The sequence below is a fragment of the Engystomops pustulosus genome, chromosome 2 (assembly GCF_040894005.1).
Source record: "Engystomops pustulosus chromosome 2, aEngPut4.maternal, whole genome shotgun sequence".
Taxonomy (NCBI): Eukaryota; Metazoa; Chordata; class Amphibia; order Anura; family Leptodactylidae; genus Engystomops; species Engystomops pustulosus.
The window spans coordinates 98,175,863-98,199,437 of NC_092412.1; the positions used below are offsets into that span (position 1 = coordinate 98,175,863).

Here is a 23,575-nt window from a genome sequence, read left to right on the forward strand (position 1 = left end):
TGCATCACATTTATTACTGACTGCGTCACATTTATTACTGACTGCGTCACATTTATTACTGACCGCATCACATGTATTACTGACCGCAACACATTTATTACTGACCGCAACACATTTATTACTGACCGCAACACATTTATTACTGACCGCTCCACATTTATTACTGATTGTATCACATTTATTACTGACTGTATCACATTTATTACTGATTGTATCACATTTATTACTGACTGTATCACATTTATTACTGATTGTATCACAACAGCTGCTGCAGAACCTCACATTAATGTAGAAATGCAGTGGGTGGTGGGGGAAGGTATGAGGGGATGATGCAGAGGGGTCTGTAAGGGACACTCAGGAGCTTCTTAGCTGCTCCTGCACACAGGACACTAAGGGGTTAAGGCAGAGTGTGAGGAGACACTTGGGGGAGGGAGCACTTAGCTTTAGCTGATTCCCGAGGAGGCTGCTGCTTCTCTTCAGGTGCCGACTTCTCCCTCAAGTTCAGTCTCCCGCGCTGCTGACATCCCGAGCAGGGATTGGCTGCCGACAGTCTCCTCCCCTCCCTCTCTCCCTCCTGATATCAAGATCCTCCGTGCAGACTGCATGGAGCAGGAGGATGGTGCCAGCCCCTATATACAGCCCTGTATCTCTGCGGTACCGCTGTGCTGCCCATTACAGGGGCGTAACTACAGCCAGGGGCCGAGTACGGGCCCCTGATCCTGCCGGGCCCCGTAGCAATTGCTACGTCTGCTACGGCTGTAGTTACGCCCCTGCTGTAATGTGTACACACAGGAGGACTGGAGCAGGATGTAATAGTATAAGCTGTAATGTATACATACAGGAGGACTAGAGCAGGATGTAATAGCATAAGAGGCAGCAATAATGTGTACACACAGGAGGACTAGGGCAGGATTTAATAGTATATAAGCTGTAATGTATACACACAGGAGGACTAGCGCAGGATGTAATAGTATAAGCTGTAATGTATACACACAGGAGGACTAGAGCAGGATGTAATAGTATAAGAGGCAGCTGTAATGTGTACACACAGGAGGACTAGGGCAAGATTTAATAGTATATAAGCTGTAATGTATACACACAGGAGGACTAGAGCAGGGTGTAATAGTATAAGCTGTAATGTGAACACACAGGAGGACTGGAGCAGGGTGTCATAGTATAAGCTGTAATGTATACACACAGGAGGACTGGAGCAGGGTGTAATAGTATAAGCTTTAATGTATACACACAGGATGACTAGAGCAGGGTGTAATAGTATAAGCTGTAATGTATACACACAGGAGGACTAGAGCAGGGTGTAATAGTATAAGCTGCAATGTGTACACACAGGAGGACTAGAACAGGGTGTAATAATATAAGAGAGAGCTGTAATGTGTGCACACAGGAGGACTGGAGCAGGATGTAATAGTATAAGCTGTAATGTATACACACAGGAGGACTAGAGCAGGGTGTAATAGTATAAGCTGTAATATGTGCACACAGGAGGACTAGAGCAGGGTGTAATAGTATAACAGGGAGTTGTAATGTGTGCACACAGGAGGACTGGACCAGGATGTAATAGTATAAGCTGTAATGTATACACACAGGATGACTAGAGCAGGATGCAATAGTATAAGCTGTAATGTATACACACAGGAGGACTAGAGCAGGGTGTAATAGTATAAGCTGTAATATGTGCACACCGGAGGACTAGAGCAGGGTGTAATAATATAAGAGGGAGTTGTAATGTGTACACACAGGAGAACTGGAGCAGGATGTAATAGTGTAATAGGCAGCTGTAATGTGTGCACCAGAGGACTAGAGCAGGGTGTAATAGTATAAGCTGTAATGTATACAGACAGGAGGACTAGAGCAGGGTGTAATAGTATAATAGGCAGCTGTAATGTATACACACAGGAGGACTAGAGCAGGGTGTAATAGTATAATAGGCAGTTGTAATGTGTGAACACAGGTTGGTCAAGAGCAGGATGTAATAGTATAAGAGATATATGTGTACTATGTATGTATAAAACTGTAGGAAGAATTAAAGAACATTGAGAGACAGTCTGACCTGGAGAATGTCTATAGACTTGTTTGCATCTTAATAAACTTGCTGTAAGTCTATGGGAGATCATTTTGTCGTTGGTTGTGTTGAATTTCACTACTCCTCTCCCCAGTAGAAAGTATACAAAGAGAACAGTCACATTCCCTAGTGTCCTGTAATTAGGGAACAGTTCTGGAAGGGGAAGACTCTGCCAGACTGCCTGAGTGACCAGGAGAAGAACCTAAAGAGGGACAGCTAACCCAGGCCTCTCCTCAATGTGGAGGGAGATAGGGGGAGTCAGTCCTATGCTTTGCCTGTGTTGTTTTGAACCTGAATTTCTTCAGTAAAGAAGTCAACTGTTGACCCGAACTCTCAAGGCGTATTTTCTATTGGGGTGAGCCACACCCTACCACCTTTTCTAGAAAGCAGCAACAAATGGTGACACGTTGATGGTGTCCTAGGAAGCCAGTATAGAATCGTGAACTTGGCCTAAAAAATACTTCTAATGTTATTTTATTCCAATCTAGCTGATATCTTTCTGAAAGCTGTCCATCAGGGTTGTGTACCTACCTAATACACTAAAACTGGTCCCTGGAGTATGTGAGTGTTCTTCACCACATCCAAGAAGCACTTTCTATTCATTTAAAAACATGTAATTTTGGATTTAAGCTACCTAATGTAGCCCATTTGTATCCTTTTCATTTTTTATTGGCACATTTTCTTTAATTACTACCGTAAGTCATTTGTTTCTGCTAAGTATTTATTTTGCACAAATACTTTAAAGTACAAAGATGTCTACAAATACATGTAAATTAAGTTCAGTATGCCAAGGAGAAAGCCAGAACAGACATTATTTCTCCAGTAAGTTCTTCTGGAAGTAAGGAGACTGTTGAAATAATTGTTTCAGTAAGACCCAGCAACCTGTAAAGACAGAGAAGTAAGTTTAGCATGTCAGTAATATATGAACCATGTAAAACACCTACAAAAATACAGTTTTTAATGTTTTGTAGTGTTAGATAGTAGGTATGGAAATATGGACAGTGCCAATGGCCCTTGATCAAAGAGCACCTATACTAATTGGTCATGTACAGAACTTGAATGGGAACTTGTCATCAGGATTTCACATTTCCACCTACTGAACGGTTCCCACTTGCTTTTTAACACTAATTCATGACCTGCTTTTATAATTAACATTACTATAGAACATATACTTTTATCAACTTTTACAGGTTAGTGCACTATAAAGGTATTCATCACATCTTTGATGTGTGCATTTCTACGCCCATAACCGTGCATGTTTGTAATGGCATGTTTTATGTACCAAAATTGATGAGTATCAGGAATTGCAACAGTTTTCGCCAATCTTGGTGTGAAAAAAGTGCACAATTATGAACATGTGACTTTTTTGGGCACAAAAACTTACACATTAAACCCATCAGAGTTGTGATAAATCTCCCGTTTTCACATTTTTATAACAATTACGTAAACGTATATTTAAGTTTTGACTTAAGTGACTTTGAGAGGGTTAAATAATAGTAAAACATCATAAATTGCCCAATTATAGAAACTACACCCCTCAATGAATAAGAAACCAACTTTAAGAAGTTTATTAACCCTCCAGGTATTTCACAGGGGTTAAAACAAAATAGAAGTGGAATTTGTAATTTTTTTGGACAATACACTACTTTTGGGCCAAAAATTAAACATTCACAGTGGATTAAATGACAAAAAGTTCCACAAAGTTTAATTTCCAATTTCCCCCGAGTATGCCGATACCCATATGTGTTGATAGACTGCTTTGTGGGAGCCCAGCCAGGCATAGATTGAAAGCTGCGCTATTCTGAGCAGATTTGCATTGTCACATTTTACAGGCTATAAAATGTTTGTATTTTTTGTGGACATATGGGGGCTTACCGTATTTTCCGGACTATAAGGCGCACATAAAAACCTAAAATTTCCTTAGAAATCCAAAGTGCGCCTTATAGTCCAGTGCGCCTTATGTATGGTGGAGGGCAGCGGACCCTACTTACATAGGTCCCCGCTAACGGAGACAGCAGATCTCCAGCGAGAACTGCAGACCACGCGGCACGAACAACGGGCGCCATAGCGCGAACCAACTTCTGCCGCGGTCTGTAGTTCTCGCTGGAGATCTGCTGTCTCCGGTAGCGGGGACCTATGTAAGTAGGGTCCGCTGCCCTCCTCCACCTGAACGGACCCCCTTGCCCATCTCCCTGGGGAGACCGCTCACCTCTTGCCGTGTGGAGAGTCGTTGGTTTCCGCTCGGTTTTCAAGCCACGCCCCCGGACCAATGCGCCTTATATATGGAATTATTCCATATATAAGGCCTTTATTAGTAATGCGCCTTATAGTCAGGTGCGCCTTATCACCAGGAAAATACAGTATTTTGAGATCCACTTTTCCAGTATATCATTTATGGGGCATTAAATAGCTAACTGATGAGATTGTATTAACTCTTTGTTGGTGGGGATAAGAAAATCATTAATTCTGGTTTAGGGTTTTTAGCCTTTTTTTTGGCTGTTCACCATACCAAAATAATACGTTATCTTTATTTTATGGGTCACCGTGATTACGGTGATACCTAATTTTTATAGCATGTGATGTTTGACTTGTTTTGCGGCATACAGAACTCATTTGGTGGGAAATTTGCTTGTTTTACATTGCCATGTTCTAAGAGGCATAACATTTATATTTTTTTTGTGTATAAAGCTGTTTTAGGGCTTGTTTTTTGTGGGGGTTAATGTTACTTTTTGGTCATTTACTTCCTTTATTTATGAGGTTGGATGTGAAAACATCATCATTTGTGTGGTTTTATTAATTTTGTATGGGAGTTAGGCTGTGTGTGACATATACACGTACCACATAAAGCGCTATGAGGTTAATCGAAGCTCTGCCCCTTCTGTTTGCTTAAAAAACTAACTTTATTGCATGCTAATGACCCCTCCAGGGTCTCTGGCTATTACATGCCCCCTGAACCTGTGACACACTCTCTCGGCACTCCCCCCTCCTGTGCCAGAAATATTGAGTCAGCAGAGAGCTAATACTCTGTGTTGGCTTGAGATTTCCAGAAGGTACATTGTGGTACATTAACATAAAAATAAAGTTTTCTAATGGTTTTCTAAGTACCGTAACCTACAATTAGAACTATTAGTGTTCTAATTAAGTCAATCATCAGGGCATCTGATGGTAGATTTCCTTTAATTAAATAACGGTTGGTAAGTTCCCATGACTTTCAGTGCCCAGATCACTCTCTCTAAAATCCTGACTGATCAGTTGCTTATATATTGGGGATTTTTATTTTTTAGAAATTCTTTAATATTCATCTTCAGTACATGTTATTCCTATGTTTGTCATAAACAGGCACAAATGAAGACAGCAGATGAGCTATTACAATGTATACTGTATAAAAGTACAGGAGAATATTGCTGATAATAATGTGGGTTGTCCTCCAGAACCCAAAATAATTGTTAAACTTGATATAAAGGCTATGACAAATTAATTTTGAAGAATTAGATATTACCATGTTAGAAGATGTCCTGGTAAGAGAGGTTCCTGTCGTGATCCCTCACTTGTAGTTAGTGCAGATTTCACAGATTTAAAGTTGGTTTCAATATCCTTCTTCAGAACATCTAAATACAGGCAGCCATTGAAGTAACTGAGAACTTTCTGAAAAAGAAAACAGTTTTAATTGAAAAAAATATTTTTTTCGCAAAAGCAAACCATAATATGGAACTTTATAGACATAGGTGACCACCTATATGGCTGCCATATCTTATCTGCCTAGCTTTGGCCCATGTTCGTGTATAATTTCTTTCCATAAAAGATACAGACAACGCCCGGTGGCTCCCATTTACTGTAATGTGGCCCATTGGATTTCTAGCATAGTTTCCATCACTTTGATAGATATTCCAGAACAGACATAATATAGTCTTTAAATAGACAGACACATTCCCACATTTATTGGTGTTTGCGCCAGTTTTCTGTCTTTTGCTCTGAAAAGAATGTGAAAATTGCTTGCCAGTTTTGTCACTGTCTCTGACTGACAGAAAAAATGTGAAGCTAAAGGGGCGTGTAACTGCTTAGTCGGAGTTTGTGCCACATTTATTACTGACATGCGGCACAATTCTGCAGCATGAACAAAGTGCAACAAGAAAATGGTGCATACTTCCACAGCAGTGCAGAGGGCACCAGATAAATGAAAACTGTGCACCAGTTTTGATTAATTTGCCACACTCTCCACACTCCATAACCACTGATAACGCTGCAAAACCTCCAATAACGCTAGCAGACACCGCTGTACAATAGGAATGCCTGACCTGCTCAAAGCAGTCTGGCGTATTCATGAGGGGGCGAGGCTAGGGACGGTGACTGCCGCATCAAGCCCTGCAGTCACCGCCGGCTTATGGAGTGGGAGGGGTGGTCTGGGGGAGAAGCAGTGCCTCAGACCACCCCCTCATGAATACGCCAGACCGCTTTGAGCACGATACGGGGTTCCTTTTGTACAGTGTTTGTTGGATGTTTCTGATAACGCTAGCAGTGTAACACTGTTGCATCTGTTGTAGCACTAGGAGCTGCTTTCTTTAGTGACTTAGCAGTGCACAGTGACTTAGCGCTCAGTGGCGGATATAACTGCCACGGAGCTGATGCCGGGTCGGCTCTGGATCAGAGCCGAACCAGCATCGGGAAACACGGGGTGCGGCAATTAACATGGGTCTGAGGGGTTTTTCCACCACGATGGCCCCCCCCCAAAACCGTTTTCGGGGGGCGCCGATCGCTGCTATGGAAGTGCTGGGGTCCGATCTGGTCCCCAGCACTGCCTGCAAGAACTGCCGGTAAGATGGCGTCATCTTACTGGCAGAGTAACAGCCTATGCAAGTGCATAGGCTGACAGTGCTAATACCCTGCAATACATGATTATTGCAGGGTATTATCATGAACAAGCAATCAGATGATTGCTTGTTCATGTCCCATGGTGGAAAAAGTTAAAAAGTAAAAAAAAAATGTTATTAAATAAAAAATAAAGTAATAAATCAATAAAAATGCCCATAAGCCCCATAACATATAAAGAGACATGTAAAGAGAAGAAAGCAGATGTAAAGGGGGAACAATCTTTGTTGAAAATGAATCAAAAAGAACAATTAAAATCATTTAAAAACCCAAAGAACGAAGTTCATTTAGGTGCGCAACACAAACTCCCATAGAGAATATGAATATCATAGATATAATAAATACCCAACTGTGTCCATGCACTTCCAGTGAGGAATGGTTGAGGCACGATATTGTAACAAGGTATAGAAGGACTGAGAAAATAGTTACACGGGCACTGCCCTATATATGCATCCAATAACACAAGGTATATATGCAGTCCCAAATAGTATGCGTACAATAGCCAAAATACAAAATACAAAGACAAATGGGTTACATTACCAAAAGTAATCTGGGAGTGAAAAAGCCCCACGCGTATCGCCCATTAGATGGGCTTCATCAGGGGATAATGACATGTGCATAGCGTTGTTCTTTTATATCCCTGAATGCTGCGCCGAGAGTGCGACCAGCTGAGCGCTGTGTATTGCCGGAAGCATGCGTCACTTCCGGTAAAGTTACCGGAAGTGCGTCATGCGTTCCAGGGAACCCAGGAGCTTGCGTTCCAAGGACGCGATAGTTCCTGGACCCACCAGTAGGGATTGCCCGCATGAGTAGGTAAGCATATGCATAAACAAATAAACAGAAAAAAATATGTTATTATAATGGGTTGATTAATAATACCGAGGTGCAAAGTGATGAACCAAGCAAAAGGGTGCAGGTGATGGGGTGAATTCCCGTGTGTAGAAACAATGCATACTGGGTGTCCTGAATGCCCAGCAGTGTGAATTGAGGTGACAGAAGTGACACAAGAAAGTGAAGACAGGGGGTGACTCAAAAGGTGATGCAAGATGAAGGTAGCTGTGCCGCTTTATTGCACAGATCAGAAACTGGCAGTAAACTGGCAGTAATAAAGACCCATTATAATAACATATTTTTTTCTGTTTATTTGTTTATGCATATGCTTACCTACTCATGCGGGCAATCCCTACTGGTGGGTCCAGGAACTATCGCGTCCTTGGAACGCAAGCTCCTGGGTTCCCTGGAACGCATGACGCACTTCCGGTAACTTTACCGGAAGTGACGCATGCTTCCGGCAATACACGGCGCTCAGCTGGTCGCACTCTCGGCGCAGCATTCAGGGATATAAAAGAACAACGCTATGAACATGTCATTATCCCCTGATGAAGCCCATCTAATGGGCGATACGCGTGGGGCTTTTTCACTCCCAGACTACTTTTGGTAATGTAACCCATTTGTCTTTGTATTTTGTATTTTGGCTATTGTACGCATACTATTTGGGACTGCATATATACCTTGTGTTATTGGATGCATATATAGGGCAGTGCCCGTGTAACTATTTTCACAGTCCTTCTATACCTTGTTACAATATCGTGCCTCAACCATTCCTCACTGGAAGTGCATGGACACAGTTGGGTATTTATTATATCTATGATATTCATATTCTCTATGGGAGTTTGTGTTGCGCACCTAAATGAACTTCGTTCTTTGGGTTTTTAAATGATTTTAATTGTTCTTTTTGATTCATTTTCAATAAAGATTGTTCCCCCTTTACATCTGCTTTCTTCTCTTTACATTCAACTACGCATTCAGATGTGGGAATATTAATTATTTGGTGTACGCCATACACAAACCCCCCCCCCCTTTTTATATGTACACATATAAAGAGACATGTAACCCAAAAAAAAGTCTAAATCATAACACAATCTCCACATATAAAATATCACCGCGTCCGTAACAACCCGTAGAATAAAAGTAAATCATTATTGAACCCGTACGATGAACGCCATTAAAAAAAATGTTGAAAACCCACCAAAAATTATGATTTTTACCTATTCAATCTTACAAAAAATGCAATAAAAAGTGATCATAAAAACATATGTACTCCAGAATGATACTAGTGCAAAGTACAACATGTCCCGCAAAAAAACAAGCCATCAACCAACTCCGGAGACAAAAAAGTAAAAATGTTATGCCCCTTGGAAGACGGCAATGCAAAATTGATAGATTTTTCCCCACATTACGGTTTTTTTGGACAAATTTAGTAAAATGTAAGAAAATATATTCAAGTCTGGTATCCCCGTAATCGTCTCGACCCATAGAATAAAGATAACATGATTATTAGTCTAAACGGGGAACACGAAAAAAAAAACTGTCGAAAATCCAGTACAGAATTGATGCTTTTCTACTTCTGCCCTCAAAAACGAGTTCCTAAATTTTCAACAATAGGTGATACCAACCCCCCAAAAAATGCTGTCACATGGCCCCAATAACGAAAAAATGTTTAAAAAAATTCATCATTTTTTCTTTTTTTGGAAAATAAACGCTAAACTTATCAGCCAACATTTACCACTAAAATGAAGTACAACATGTGGGGAGAAAAACAATCTCAGAATCGCTTTGATAAGTAACAGTGTTCAAAAGTTATAACCATATAAAGCTACGCAAGTCAGAATCCAAAAAATGGGGCTGAGCTGTAAAATGGCTTCGTCCTTAAGGGGTTAAAGCAGCCTCAAGGTGCAGTCACATGTGATGCTAGCATTGCATTTAAACACAACACAAGCACATGGGGATGGGGTTCGACCCAATTACATGCGTGTTTCCAGTGAAGTGCATGTGATTGGTAACTAGCACTTGGTGTCTTGCATTTAAACAATGCCAGATACTGGGTGCTGGTTACTGATCATATGCCTTTCCATAAAAAAGCATATGTAATCGGGCCAAGGCCTGCCCCTTAGCTTGCATTGCGTTTTTAAATGCACTCTCAAGGTAACCAGCCTTGTCTTTCTTATAAGGTGTACTGTTGGAAGTGTGGCTTTGTGCCTTTCTAGAGTTTACAAGACCCTTGAAGCACTGTATAGTGAAATATCAGGGTCAAATCTACTGTATTGTACTGGCATAGTCCAATATAGTGTATCTACCTGCTCTGTGTTTTGCTGTAGTTGCCTGTTGTGTAATAATCAAACCCAGGGGCTTATTAATGAAGTAACAGTACAGAACTGTGGCTCCCATCATTGGTTGTCTGTTTACATAAAGAGGCTGCAGCAGTGATATTTTTTGTCAATTTCCTTGTACACTGCATGTTATATTTAATAATTCACACCTCGCTTTCAAATGGTAACTGTGAATTGACTTCTGAATATTGGGGATCTGCCCTGAACAGATTAGCTCCACGTGACAGAGTGAAGTTCAAAAATGTACTAGCCCACATGTCTGTACCATAGAGTATAACCAAAATTAAACTAAACATACTCAACTAATGTCCTCTTTATTTTGATCCTGGCGGTGGGCTTCTCTAATATTGACATGCCGGGATTGCCTGAAAAAAAGGCTACTGAAAGCAGACCTGAGTTTCAGGACACAATGTCCGGCGCTCCGGGCAGCTAATTATTCACACCTCCCACTACCTCTTTTTTGCAGTGTCACGATGATGAAGCGGACATTAGGTATGTTTAGTTTAAAGAGGACCTGTCACCCCATTTATCAGCACTAGGAACTGCTTACTAAATTAAGCAGCTCCTAGTGCTTGATCAAACGCCGCAGTGTTAGAGTGATAGCGTTACCGGAAACCTCCGGTAACGCTATCAAACACTGCGGCAGGGTATAGTGTAATCATCGGCTTGCAAAGCTGTCCGATGTATTCATGAGGGGGGGCGGTCCGAGGCACTGCCTCTACCCCGGACCGCCCCGCTCGCTCCATAGGCCGGCATTGACTGCCACGCGCTAGGCGGCAGTCACCGCCCCTAGTCACGCCCCAACCCCGCCCCCTCATGAATACATCGGACAGCATTGCGAGCTGTCCGACAATTACACTATACCCTGCCGCAGTGTTAGATAGCGTTACCGGAGGTTTCCGGTAACGCTATCACTATAACACTGCGGCGTTAAATGGGGAGACAGGTCCTCTTTAATTTCGGTTTTAAAAAATCGTGGTAGATTTCCTTTAAGCACAGAGCAATACACACACAGGACATTATGTCCTATATATAAAACTACTGCAGTAGAATAGTGTACATTTGGTCCTTTATAAAGTACCGTACTGTAATGTAATGTAATTGACTCACATAGAGCACTGACAGCTGATGAGCTACATATTTATGGCTTCCTAAGTGCTTGACATCATCTTCAAGTTGTTGGCTTAATACCAAAAGCTGATTAAGTTTTCCTATATGAGCATAGTAGTCTGTAAGAAAAAAAACAGCACAATGAAAGCATGAGAAGACCATGATGAAGAGTTTGCAAGAAAACAAGACATCTCATTCATTTGACGCAAACATTTCTGTGACTGTCGAACTGTCAGAAGGACTGTCAAAAGGACCCACTCTTATTTTATCTTCTGCTTTGGAAAGCACATTGGGGAGGCATCTAAGTAAGTGCAGGCAGTCCCCTACTTAACACTGGACTTACAGACGACCCCTAGTTACAAACGGACCTCTGGATGTTGGTAACTTACTGTAATTTAGCCCTAGGCTTCAATAAACAGCTATAACAGTTATCAAAGGTGTCTGTAATTAAGATTTATAGTTAATCCTGGTTCTTATGACAACCCAACATTTTTAAAATCCAATTGTCACAGAGACCAAAAAAATGTTGACTATGTGACAATTATAAAGTATACAGATCTGACTTACATACAAATTCAACTTAAGAACAACCTACAGAACCTTTCTTGTACGTAACCTGGGGACTGCTTTTATACACTTTTTTTGTTATTGTACCCACAGACAGAGCTCATACAGGCTGATTTAGGACTCATAAAGACCTGTAGTTGGTTTTGTGTCCGTAATCGACCTTATGGGTCCTCTTTACGTTATCAGGTGCGATGATGAGAGGAGATGCGCCAAAGTGGAAGAAGATTGGTTCTTTTGTTATTTTTGAGCCACTAGTAAAAAAGTAATATATTCCAGACAACCCTTTAATAAATCAATGTGCTTGCTGCCAATTAACCCCATTCACAACATAAAAGATTTTCATTTGCAGTAATTTCTACAATAAATCTGCTGCATGTTATTTTCCAACAAACCAAACTTCAGTGACTTCCGTATAAGCGGTCCCCGGGTTACATAAAAGATATGTTCTATAGCTTTGTTCTTAAGTTCAATTTGTATGGAAGTCGTAACTGGTATATTTTATAATTATAACTCCAGACAATTTTTTTTTGTCCCAGTGATGATTGAATTTTAAAAATGTTGTGCTGTCATGGGAACAGGGATTATCAATAAAAGTTAATTGTAAAGACCTTACAGCTGATCATTGCAGCTTGGGACTAATGTAAAGCATCCACAGAGCTTCTTCACCAGTGGTCACAGGGCAGAGAGGTCTGCCTGTAACTGGGGGTTGTCTGTAAGTCGGAAGTCCTTAAAGGGATTGTTAACCCAATAAAGCTCATTTTAACCCCTATACTTTACCATTTACTCAGTTTTATTGCTGTTTTAGCTCCTATCACTCTCTATACTGCCTCATCAAGCAGACACATTACTGTATTATCCATCTAGTTCTGTGGGGTGTCAATGTAGTTACATTATTAGGGTACAGGTGTATATACACTTTCATCTGGCTTCTGATATTGTACTAACACACTGAGACATAGAAAGAAAGATGAGAGTTGCATGAGATGATTATACACAGAGGCTGATAGACCGGTTGACATATCGCCTTGTAGCATGTTACACTGTGAGCACTGCTACATCTCACAGATATGTGCCTGCCTCCCCCTTCCCCCGGGTCACTTATCTCATTGTGGCTTGTTACACTGTGAACTCTGCTAGAGCTCACAAATATGTGCCTGCCTCCCTCTTCCCCCAAATCACTTATCTCTTTGTAGTTTGCAGCCTCTCTCTCTGCTCACCATGTGCTGACAGAATATAATCAGTCAGTGTCTCTGAGCTCCGTGCAAGGTGCGTGGCTACAGACAGAAATCTCATCTGCACGATCTCACCGAAAAAATCCAAGATGGTGCCTGACCCTCAGTGAGAAGTTACTGGGTCGTGTCTAGGGGAAACTGAAATTGGGTACAGCAGGACTGATAGAGACAGGTTGGACTTATATCTGTGAAATGCTGTATTTTTGTTAATAACTGTTAATTAGAGAATGTGTTATTTTGTTATGCTGAGTACATATAAGAAACTTGTCCTTATGGGAATGCCCCTTTGTGGGACTGTCTGTATATGGAAAGGAAGGTGCATAGAATCTAAAATTGATTTAACCGCAGTATGAAAGGATCCATGTTATTATGTGTGTGCAAATGAAATTCTACTTAGTCTAATATTTTACATTATTTTTTTTACCCAAATGCAAGCCTGTAATCCATTTTATGTAGACTTTTGGCTCCTACTTACCATCCATTGCAGGTCTCTCTAAAATATCAACAGGTCTTTCATGTATAATGTATATCTCAACCCTTGGAAACAGCACGGATAACCCTGAAGTGTCAAGATAATCCTGCAGGAGAAAAAATGTCATTTTGAGGTATAAGAAATATAGTTTTCTTATAATAAAATTTTAAAAATATATATTTCATGCTATAAATGAATGTGATGTGGAAATTGTCTATAAATATTATAGAGCTGAACAGTATACATAAAACAAAGAGAGTTTCCTCAACTTCAACTTTTACATTATTCATGAAGTTCAATGAGTGTTTAACCAATGATATTCTTATAAACATGCTCAAGCTAGCTAGGAAAAATGCTTCCCCCCAAAAAAATTATTACAGTACATCATAATAAGTTAAAAAAAGTGATGACACTAAATATCGCATTTCAGACTTTGATAAATATGGCCAGTGAGAGGAAGGCCTTATACTACTAAAATTCCCCACTTCCCCCAGCCTCAGCATAATTAGCCTAATGGAGCTAACTAGAGTGTTACCTAACATGGCACGTGTGCGGCCTTCAAAAGATCTCTGTAGCCGCATCGTCCTCAAAGGCTTGAGCTGATTATCCCTCCATTTTCAAACAGGAGAAAAAGAGTAATAAAAACTCTTAAACCAATATGTTGATTAGGGACAGTTATGGAGTTATGGTCCATTGCAGCCTAAGGGCAACCACATTTTTGGATTTTTTATCTTCAGGGGATCACAGTGGCCCAATGTTAAAGGCTCTAGCATTCTTGGGTCCAACCATATAAAAATATCTGGATAGGACCATAGCAAATGTGTTTGGTATCAATGCGATCCAGGGATTCACCTGGATCCAATGATACCAGAACCCTGACCCTATGACTTCCCCTTAAGAAGCAGGGGCGTAACTACAGCCGTAGCAGACGTAGCAATTGCTACGGGGCCCGGCAGGATCAGGGGCCCGTACTCGGCCCCTGGCTGTAGTTACGCCCCTGTAATGGGCAGCACAGCGGTACCGCAGAGATACAGGGCTGTATATAGGGGCTGGCACCATCCTCCTGCTCCATGCAGTCTGCACGGAGGATCTTGATATCAGGAGGGAGAGAGGGAGGGGAGGAGACTGTCGGCAGCCAATCCCTGCTCGGGATGTCAGCAGCGCGGGAGACTGAACTTGAGGGAGAAGTCGGCACCTGAAGAGAAGCAGCAGCCTCCTCGGGAATCAGCTAAAGCTAAGTGCTCCCTCCCCCAAGTGTCTCCTCACACTCTGCCTTAACCCCTTAGTGTCCTGTGTGCAGGAGCAGCTAAGAAGCTCCTGAGTGTCCCTTACAGACCCCTCTGCATCATCCCCTCATACCTTCCCCCACCACCCACTGCATTTCTACATTAATGTGAGGTTCTGCAGCAGCTGTTGTGATACAATCAGTAATAAATGTGATACAGTCAGTAATAAATGTGATACAATCAGTAATAAATGTGATACAGTCAGTAATAAATGTGATACAATCAGTAATAAATGTGGAGCGGTCAGTAATAAATGTGTTGCGGTCAGTAATAAATGTGTTGCGGTCAGTAATAAATGTGTTGCGGTCAGTAATACATGTGATGCGGTCAGTAATAAATGTGACGCAGTCAGTAATAAATGTGACGCAGTCAGTAATAAATGTGATGCAGTCAGTAATAAATGTGATGCGGTCAGTAATAAATGTGATGTAGTCAGTAATAAATGTGGAGCGGTCAGTAATAAATGTGACGCAGTCAGTAATAAATGTGTTGCGGTCAGTAATAAATGTGACGCAGTCAGTAATAAATGTGATGCAGTCAGTAATAAATGTGATGCGGTCAGTAATAAATGTGACGCAGTCAGTAATAAATGTGATGTAGTCAGTAATAAATGTGGAGCGGTCAGTAATAAATGTGACGCAGTCAGTAATAAATGTGTTGCGGTCAGTAATACATGTGATGCGGTCAGTAATAAATGTGACGCAGTCAGTAATAAATGTGACGCAGTCAGTAATAAATGTGACGCAGTCAGTAATAAATGTGATGCAGTCAGTAATAAATGTGACGCAGTCAGTAATAAATGTGATGTAGTCAGTAATAAATGTGATGCGGTCAGTAATAAATGTGACGCAGTCAGTAATAAATGTGGAGCAGTCAGTAATAAATGTGACGCAGTCAGTAATAAATGTGATGTAGTCAGTAATAAATGTGGTGCGGTCAGTAATAAATGTGGAGCGGTCAGTAATAAATGTGACGCAGTCAGTAATAAATGTGGTGCGGTCAGTAATAAATGTGGAGCGGTCAGTAATAAATGTGTTGCGGTCAGTAATAAATGTGATGTAGTCAGTAATAAATGTGTTGCGGTCAGTAATAAATGTGGAGCGGTCAGTAATAAATGTGATGCAGTCAGTAATAAATGTGATGCAGTCAGTAATAAATGTGATGCAGTCAGTAATAAATGTGATGCAGTCAGTAATAAATGTGGAGCAGCCAGTAATAAATGTGAATTATATTAAAAGTAGAAAGAGAGTGTATGGGGCACAGCTTATTTAATTTGATTTTATAGCGGAGTTGTGGAAGGGGTTTTGTCTGACCCTTATGGCCAATTCTTCTTATGGAAAACGTCGCCTGTAGGTAAATGCAAATGGTGGTGCTCAAATTACTGGCTCGCACAGGACAGAGTATTCAAACTTCAGAGGAGGAAGAGGAAGAAGATTTGGCACTCACCACGTAATAGCGTATGTCTTCTTTTATTTCTTACATCATAGACATCATGGACATCATAAACAGGTACCACACAGACAGGGGAAGGGATGTGACAGCGCGCTGTCACATCCCTTCCCCTGTCTGTGTGGTACCTGTTTATGATGTCCATGATGTCTATGATGTAAGAAATAAAAGAAGACATACGCTATTACGTGGTGAGTGCCAAATCTTCTTCCTCTTCCTCCTCTGAAGTAATAAATGTGATGCAGTCAGTAATAAATGTGGCGCAGTCAGTAATAAATGTGATACACGTTCAGACTAAGCAGTAACAGCCCCTTTAGGTGACATTATTCTGTCTGATTTGTGTATAATAATGTTCTGCAACAGCTTAAGTGTAAATAGGGAGGTTCTGCAGCAGCTGGCCTGTGTGTTGAGGGGTTCCGTCGGCAGTTGGCTCATGTATTGGGGGGGTTCTGCAGCGGGTGGTGCATGTGTCGGGGGTTCTGCAGCGGGTGGTGCATGTGTCGGGGGTTCTGCAGCGGGTGGTGCATGTGTCGGGGGTTCTGCAGCGGGTGGTGCATGTGTCGGGGGTTCTGCAGCGGGTGGTGCATGTGTCGGGGGTTCTGCAGCGGGTGGTGCATGTGTCGGGGGTTCTGCAGCGGGTGGTGCATGTGTCGGGGGTTCTGCAGCGGGTGGTGCATGTATCGGGGGGTTCTGCAGTGGGTGGTGCATGTATCAGATGGTTCTGCAGTGGGTGGTGCATGTATCAGATGGTTCTGCAGCATTATTATTACATCTTTTAATACAGTAAACAGGGTATAAGGAGACCTTATGCAGAGCTTCATCCACTGCCGGTGTCTGTTATTCCCCTCCATTATAGAAAAAGATAGTGGAAACCCATTTAAGGCCGGCGCCACACAGGGCACTTTGTCTGCGCTTGCAAACGCAGACAAAGTCGCGCCCACCGGGGCGGGCCTCGGCCCGATCGCATCGGCGTTTCTATGGAAACGACTGCGATCGGGAACGAGCCGCCGGTGTTTTGCGTTAATTTAACGCGAAACACCGGCGGCTCGTTCCCGATCGCAGGCGTTTCCATAGAAACGCCGATGCGATCGGGCCGAGGCCCGCCCCGGTGGGCGCGACTTTGTTTGCGCTTGCAAGCGCAGACAAAGCGCCCTGTGTGGCGCCGGCCTAACACTAAGGACCTATGGTTGCAGGGGGCCCCAGCCAAAAATTTGCTATGGGGCCCACTCATTCCTAGTTACGCCACTGTTAAGAAGCTATGACTTCTCCAAGGTTCTGGATGTGATACCAGGCAGTAGGGACCCATGACCCCTCCTGGGAGGGACAGAGGTGTGTCTGCACCTGATATAATCAGACACCTCTGAGACCACTTGGTCTTTTGTCTGGGAACTGATTTACTATCAAGTGCAGAGGAAGATCATAAGGTGTGATCTTCCATTAGGCTCACACACAAGGTAACTAACTTACTGAACTGCTGATACAAAGTGCTACCTTTGTATTTTGTACTCTGTTTAACTATATATATATATATATATATATATATATATATATATATTGTGTGTACTGTATTGTCTAGTGTGCCCTTAAGACAATTAAATATAAAACTTATCCACTTATCCTGGGTTGCTTTTTTATTTCGATTCACGAACCCCAGCGTCCGTGTTTCTCGGTTATATACATGTTAATGGGTTGGTTCCTTACCCTATATAATCCCGTTATGGACCGGGGTTATATTAAAGGAGAACTGGTGGCAGGTTCTGTTTCACAGAGGCTAGTGAAAGGGGTCTTATAACCATTTGGGGCTGTGATTTATTGTTGTGCCATATGCGGAGGTTGTGTGGACAACTTCAAATCACTTCCTGCGCCTCTCAGAACCCATGCGTAAAAAGTATAACTAAGTGACCTTGCGTACCCTTCAGGGGCACAAAACCTCACGGTTTCCTTCACACAGACTATAAGTATGGGTCCTTAGGCCGGCGCCACACAGGGCGCTTTGTCTGCGCTTGCAAACGCAGACAAAGTCGCGCCCACCGGGGCGGGCCTCGGCCCGATCGCATCGGCGTTTCTATGGAAACGAGCCGCCGGTGTTTTGCGTTAATTTAATGCGAAACACCGGCGGCTCGTTCCCGATCGCAGGCGTTTCCATAGAAACGTCGATGCGATCGGGCCGAGGCCCGCCCCGGTGGGCGCGACTTTGTCTGCGTTTGCAAGCGCAGACAAAGCGCCCTGTGTGGCGCCGGCCTTAGTCTCACCTAATGCATACTGAGTACACCTCATGTTATATGATGGAGAAAGAACCCCTTGAAGAAACTACCTTTCCTTTTTTGGCTTTAATTGAAATGCACCTTGAAACTGGCCTAAGCATTCCAAGGCTTCTCAGTACAAATTATACCACCTTTGGGTAGTCGTCTACATTCAATATATAGCTACTATGGGTTTCAGGTTGCAAATCGCTGTAGGAACCCCTGACACAGTATAGACTGCTGGGAGACTGAGACTCTAAAGTCTTCATACCAGTTAATGCATGCATAATTACTCAGGACAAGTAATAAGACATGTACAGGATATATAATACAAAGTTTCATAAAGGTTACTCCAGCACTCATCTTATTCAATTAAAGGACATCTACTACCAGGATCAAGGATTGTAAACCAAGCCAACTGACATAATGGTGTGTGCCCCATCTGGCAGAATCCGCTCTTCTTTAAAATTCTTATGCCCTGGTGTTTACTAACAATGCTTTTAAAATTATGCAAATGAACCTGAGGGGCTCCAGGTTCCATAGGTGTTAATGGAGCTTGGAGCCCCTGAGGTTCATTAGCATAATATTTAATCCCTTTTTTTTCCTAAAAAAACAAGGGCATAAGAAGCTAAAGAAGAGCAGATCCTGTCCGAGGGGGCACACTCCAGTATGTCAGTTTGCTTGGTTTACAATCCTTCATCCTGGTGGTAGATGTCCTTTAAAGACTCTTCTTTATTCCAACTTTACAACCTACATATTTCAAACCTATTGATGACAAATTCTTAATATTCACCTCGAGACATGGTGCTGGCTCTGGTAAGTGACTTAAACACTCCTTCATTCGATCAATAAGTTCTGAACCTAAATTGGAAGAAAAGCACTTTAGTGTCATTTTATTGTGCATCTTCTTATTTTTGTTTTATATGGTCTAAATAGGTCATCATGCAATAAAGAGAACCTGTCACCAGGAAAGTGATTTTTAGCTGGTGACAGGTTCCAATAGCATATGCTATGTTATGCTGATTTGAAAAATGCTTTTCAACATTCTGAATAATTTTTGTAGTTTATATAAGTTTAATTCACATTACCTTGCTCCCTGCCAGCAGTAGGAGGGGCAGCTGTAGCCAGTGTGAGCATACATCAGTTTTATCTCCTCCACACTCATGCAGCTCCCCCCCCCCCCACTTCCTGTCATGTGCATTGAACTGGGGGTGGGGAGATGGTGTGGAGAAGAGGAAGAATGCATGAGGGGACACAGGCACATACAGGCTGCAACTGACACCAACCCCGTAACACCCCCCCCCCTCCTCTTTCTCCCCCCATAGGACTCACCACATGCTGCAGGCAAAATCACATTCACTGTATTAAGTACACAAAATATAGGTCATGCCGATGTCACAAATCCCAGAAAACTAGTTACATTGCAACATATTGTAGATCTTACCTATTGTGTGAAATATGTCAGATCCTCCTAGAAGTGTATCTTCAACAACTTGCTCCTGTAACTATTGATATAAATGGATAGTTTTTCTCAGAATAAAATTATAAAGTTACAACAAAGTTCATCAGAACATACCTGGAAGTCACAAGCACTAAAGCAATGGTTCTGTACATTCCAGTTTGAGCCATAGTTTATAAATTATACAATGGGGTACATTTACTTAGTTCCATGAACCAGTTTTCTGTCGGACTTTGCACGTTCTTTCTAGTGAAAATTGCTTGCACAGGTAATTAAGAAGAGTCCGCGACACATACGTGTCATGCGCCAGATTTCACATGCAAGTCCAACAGAATTGTGTCATGCGCCCCATGCTAAAGGGGCACCAAAAAAAAACTGAGAGAAACCCTGAATCTGGCACCCTGTGCACACTACACAGGCAAACTGCATACAGTTTGCACTGTTCTTAGTAAATGTGCTGTAATATATACATATACAGTATATGTATAATCCATAAGTAGTAGTGTAATTCTATTGGAACAAACAAGTCGCTGTAACATATACGGTAAGTCTAAATCAAATCTGTGGATAGGGGATACATTTTGCTCATAGAAAAATATATTTTAATTCTTTAATTGTTAACTACACCAAACAATAATGCTGTATTTACCAATGTACATTTTATGCAAATTAATTAACCTAATATCTTAATTACCGTATATTTGTGGACTAACTAACCAAAAACATGTGAAAATGATATAAACAAATCATATGGATTGTAACCATACTTACATGCTGGACCTCTCCTCTGATCAGAATATCAAGCTGCGAGCACAGAGAATACATTTCCAGCGCCACTTGTTTGCAGCTCATTTGAACTGGCTGCAAAGGTTTCTTCACATTGACAATGACTAAAATAAAGTAAGAAATAAATAAATATAATGTTGATGTAAAGGAACATTATTTACTTATACAACACACATGTAGAATACAAGTTGATTTTTCTAGATGTTATATGGTGCTGGAATGCTGGAAATATCCGTGTTTGCGTGGGTTTCCTCTGTGTCCTCCGGTTTCCTCCCACACTCCAAACATACTGCTAGGTTGTTTAGATTGTGAGCCCCATGGGGACAGGGACCAATTTGGCAAGCTTTGTGCAGCGCTGCGTAATCTTTGTGCGCTATATAAATAAAGAATTATTATTAATATATAATCAACGGCTTCATAGAAGTGAATGGATAGACTTAAGCACTTATATGCTGGAAAAGTGTTTTTATCTTGAAGAATGTTAGAGGTTCAGGAAGTTGGGTCTTTTTAGGAAGTGATGACACAACCTAGGCTACACCATCACTTCTAAAGATAGGAAAATTCCTTACAGAGAGAATAGGAGGCTTATCCTCAGGACTGTTAGAGTTAAAAAAAACAGTAATACCAGTATATTTGGAAATTCTAAATGTGCAACAGAGCTAAAACTACCTCTTTAACGTAAATCTAGATTCTCTCTGAATACAAAATGTAATGTAACATAACTTTATAGTACTTTCTTCTTTAAAATTAAAAATCTTATAGTTATTTTGACATATAATATTGGGTAAATTGGCTGATCTTTAAACACAGTGTGCTGTTTCTCTGTTACTTGTTCTAGAAATGTATTTGATAAATAGGTTTTGCCATTTGGGGTAGGGGGGACTATATGCCGTAGTGAGCTATTATACAAGTTGTAATGATAATACTGGATTGCAAAGGGATATACCACTTTAAAAATATAATGGTAATAGTCACTTGTCAGTTTATACATTTATCTTAGAAATAATAGTATTAAGCACAGTATTAAACAGAAAATCATAATAATTTATGTAAAAAGTGGAGTTTTTACCAGGATTACGAACATAGTTGTTTTTGTTTGGTAACAGCAGCACACTTGTCCACAGGCTGTATGTGCTATTTCATATGTCTCTTGCTCACCTCAATGGAGCTAAGCTGCAATACCAGTGATAACCCAATGACGGAAGTGGCACTGTTCTAGAAAGAAAGCTGCCATATCTTTATGATCCATTTAATTGATTCAAGAAACAATATACTGGCTGTCCCTGACTTACAAACACCAACTTACAACCAATCAATATTTACAAACAGACTTCTGTGGCTACTGTAACCTCTGGTGAAGCTCTCTGGATGCTGGTAATATACTGAAATTTGGCCCCAGGCTGCAATGATCAACATAAGCGTTGGAATTTGTTATAACAAGTAATCACTCAGTGATACCGTAGTAAGCAGTCCTGTTAATGTTCTTTATTACTTAATGACACTTCTATATATTTCTGTGACATGTCTTTTTGTAATACTGCTTTGTGTATATCATAGTTATAAATACAGCAGCATTCCTATATAGCTTTTTATAGAAACAAAGAGTACACAATGACATAACATGAAAAATACAGAAGGCTGAAATTAGCAGAATGACTACCTTTGCTACTTGAGTGGTAGAGGCAGGGCTGGCGCAGCGGCTGAGACTGGCTCACAGCAGCCATCCTTACAGAAGCCACCAGGCACAGTGACAAAAGCAAAATTCTTCAAGGGGAATGAAAGCGATGGGGTCTGAGCTGCACATCAGCAGGAATGATGTGTGTGTTTTGTGGCTGAGGATGTATTCACAGCCGGATGATGCTGTTGAGCAGGATGCTCGTTGGCCAATAGCTGCTCATCTGCAGAAGGCATGCTCTGTTCTGAAATACATTTGCCTTGGAACAAAGGATTATTGATGAAGTAGCAAGAGATACATTTCAGTATATAATTCCATGCCCCTTACAGCATTGAGCTATACATATATAATATTAAATACGCGTTTTCTCTTTTTTTGATCTAACATGCAGGCTACTTCAAATGAATTGAAAAGGGACAAAATAGATAAATATTTGTATTTTATTCTGCCTCGAAGAATGTGGCTATATCTTGCTCTGTCTGATTTCTGAGCTGTAATACACAATATCGCTTGTACTGACAACATCTACAAGTAGATTCTTTACTGTTCCCTTTCTGAACAAAGAGCAAAAGATTGGTACAGGTAAAAACCTCACTGGGTATCTATAGAAAAAATGTGTTTTTCTTCCTCACCCATTGAATTGCTAATGTGTTTGAAATCTAAATAGAGACTGCCAGCTCCTCTCTTCTACATCATCCTTGTGAGTTAGAATACACACGAACCTCTCTGTCCACTGTGACCTCTGCTGAAGAGCTCTCTGGATGCTTTACTTTAGTCCCAGGCTGCAATGAGCACCTATAAGATGTCTGTAAAGAAGCTTGATAATCCTTGTACCCATGACAGCACAAATTTTTTAAAATAGAAATTTTTTTAATCGATTTACCGTCAATTATAAGGTATCTGAGATGGTATCTCCTCCCCACTTTTGCATATGTGGTGACTATGGTGATCATCTCCACATCTGGTATCACTGTATAAGGGTTTGGCGTTTCTGGACAAGTACGTTTAATGCCTTATTTGGCCTGAAATTGTAGAGCGAACGCTACCATTATGGGTACTGGACTTATGTAAGGACTATATCCAACCAATACATAAGCATACAGCTGGGCTTGTTGCTTTTCCACACTCTTCATGGCCCAAGTCATTTCCCTGCAGCCTACAAATATATATACACCCGGCT

The 23,575-nt window shown here is 41.3% G+C and overlaps 1 protein-coding gene across 1 annotated transcript; it reads right to left on the reverse strand.

Moving 5' to 3' along the window:
* Positions 1-2,799: 2,799 nt before the first annotated feature.
* On the reverse strand, positions 2,800-22,959 carry LOC140116565 (uncharacterized). The gene is made up of 8 exons (XM_072133057.1): positions 22,381-22,959; positions 20,706-20,824; positions 19,920-19,980; positions 19,269-19,336; positions 13,501-13,603; positions 11,227-11,345; positions 5,580-5,725; positions 2,800-2,962 (listed from the first exon to the last, which is right to left on the reverse strand). The coding sequence occupies exons 1-8, from the start codon at positions 22,442-22,444 to the stop codon at positions 2,860-2,862; spliced, it is 783 nt and encodes a 260-aa protein (XP_071989158.1). The 5' UTR covers positions 22,445-22,959; the 3' UTR covers positions 2,800-2,859.
* Between the last annotated feature and the right edge of the window lie 616 nt (positions 22,960-23,575).

Coding starts and splice junctions, on each gene's coding strand:
- LOC140116565 (XM_072133057.1), bottom strand. CDS start 22,444: ATGGCTGCTGTGAGCCAGTCTCAGCCGCTGCGCCAGCCCTGCCTCTAC. Junction 13,604..19,268: donor AGCCAGCACCATGTCTCGAG/GTGAATATTAAG, acceptor TTTCTCCTGCAG/GATTATCTTGACACTTCAGG. Junction 5,726..11,226: donor ATCAGCTGTCAGTGCTCTAT/GTGAGTCAATTA, acceptor TTTCTTTTTCAG/AAAGTTCTCAGTTACTTCAA.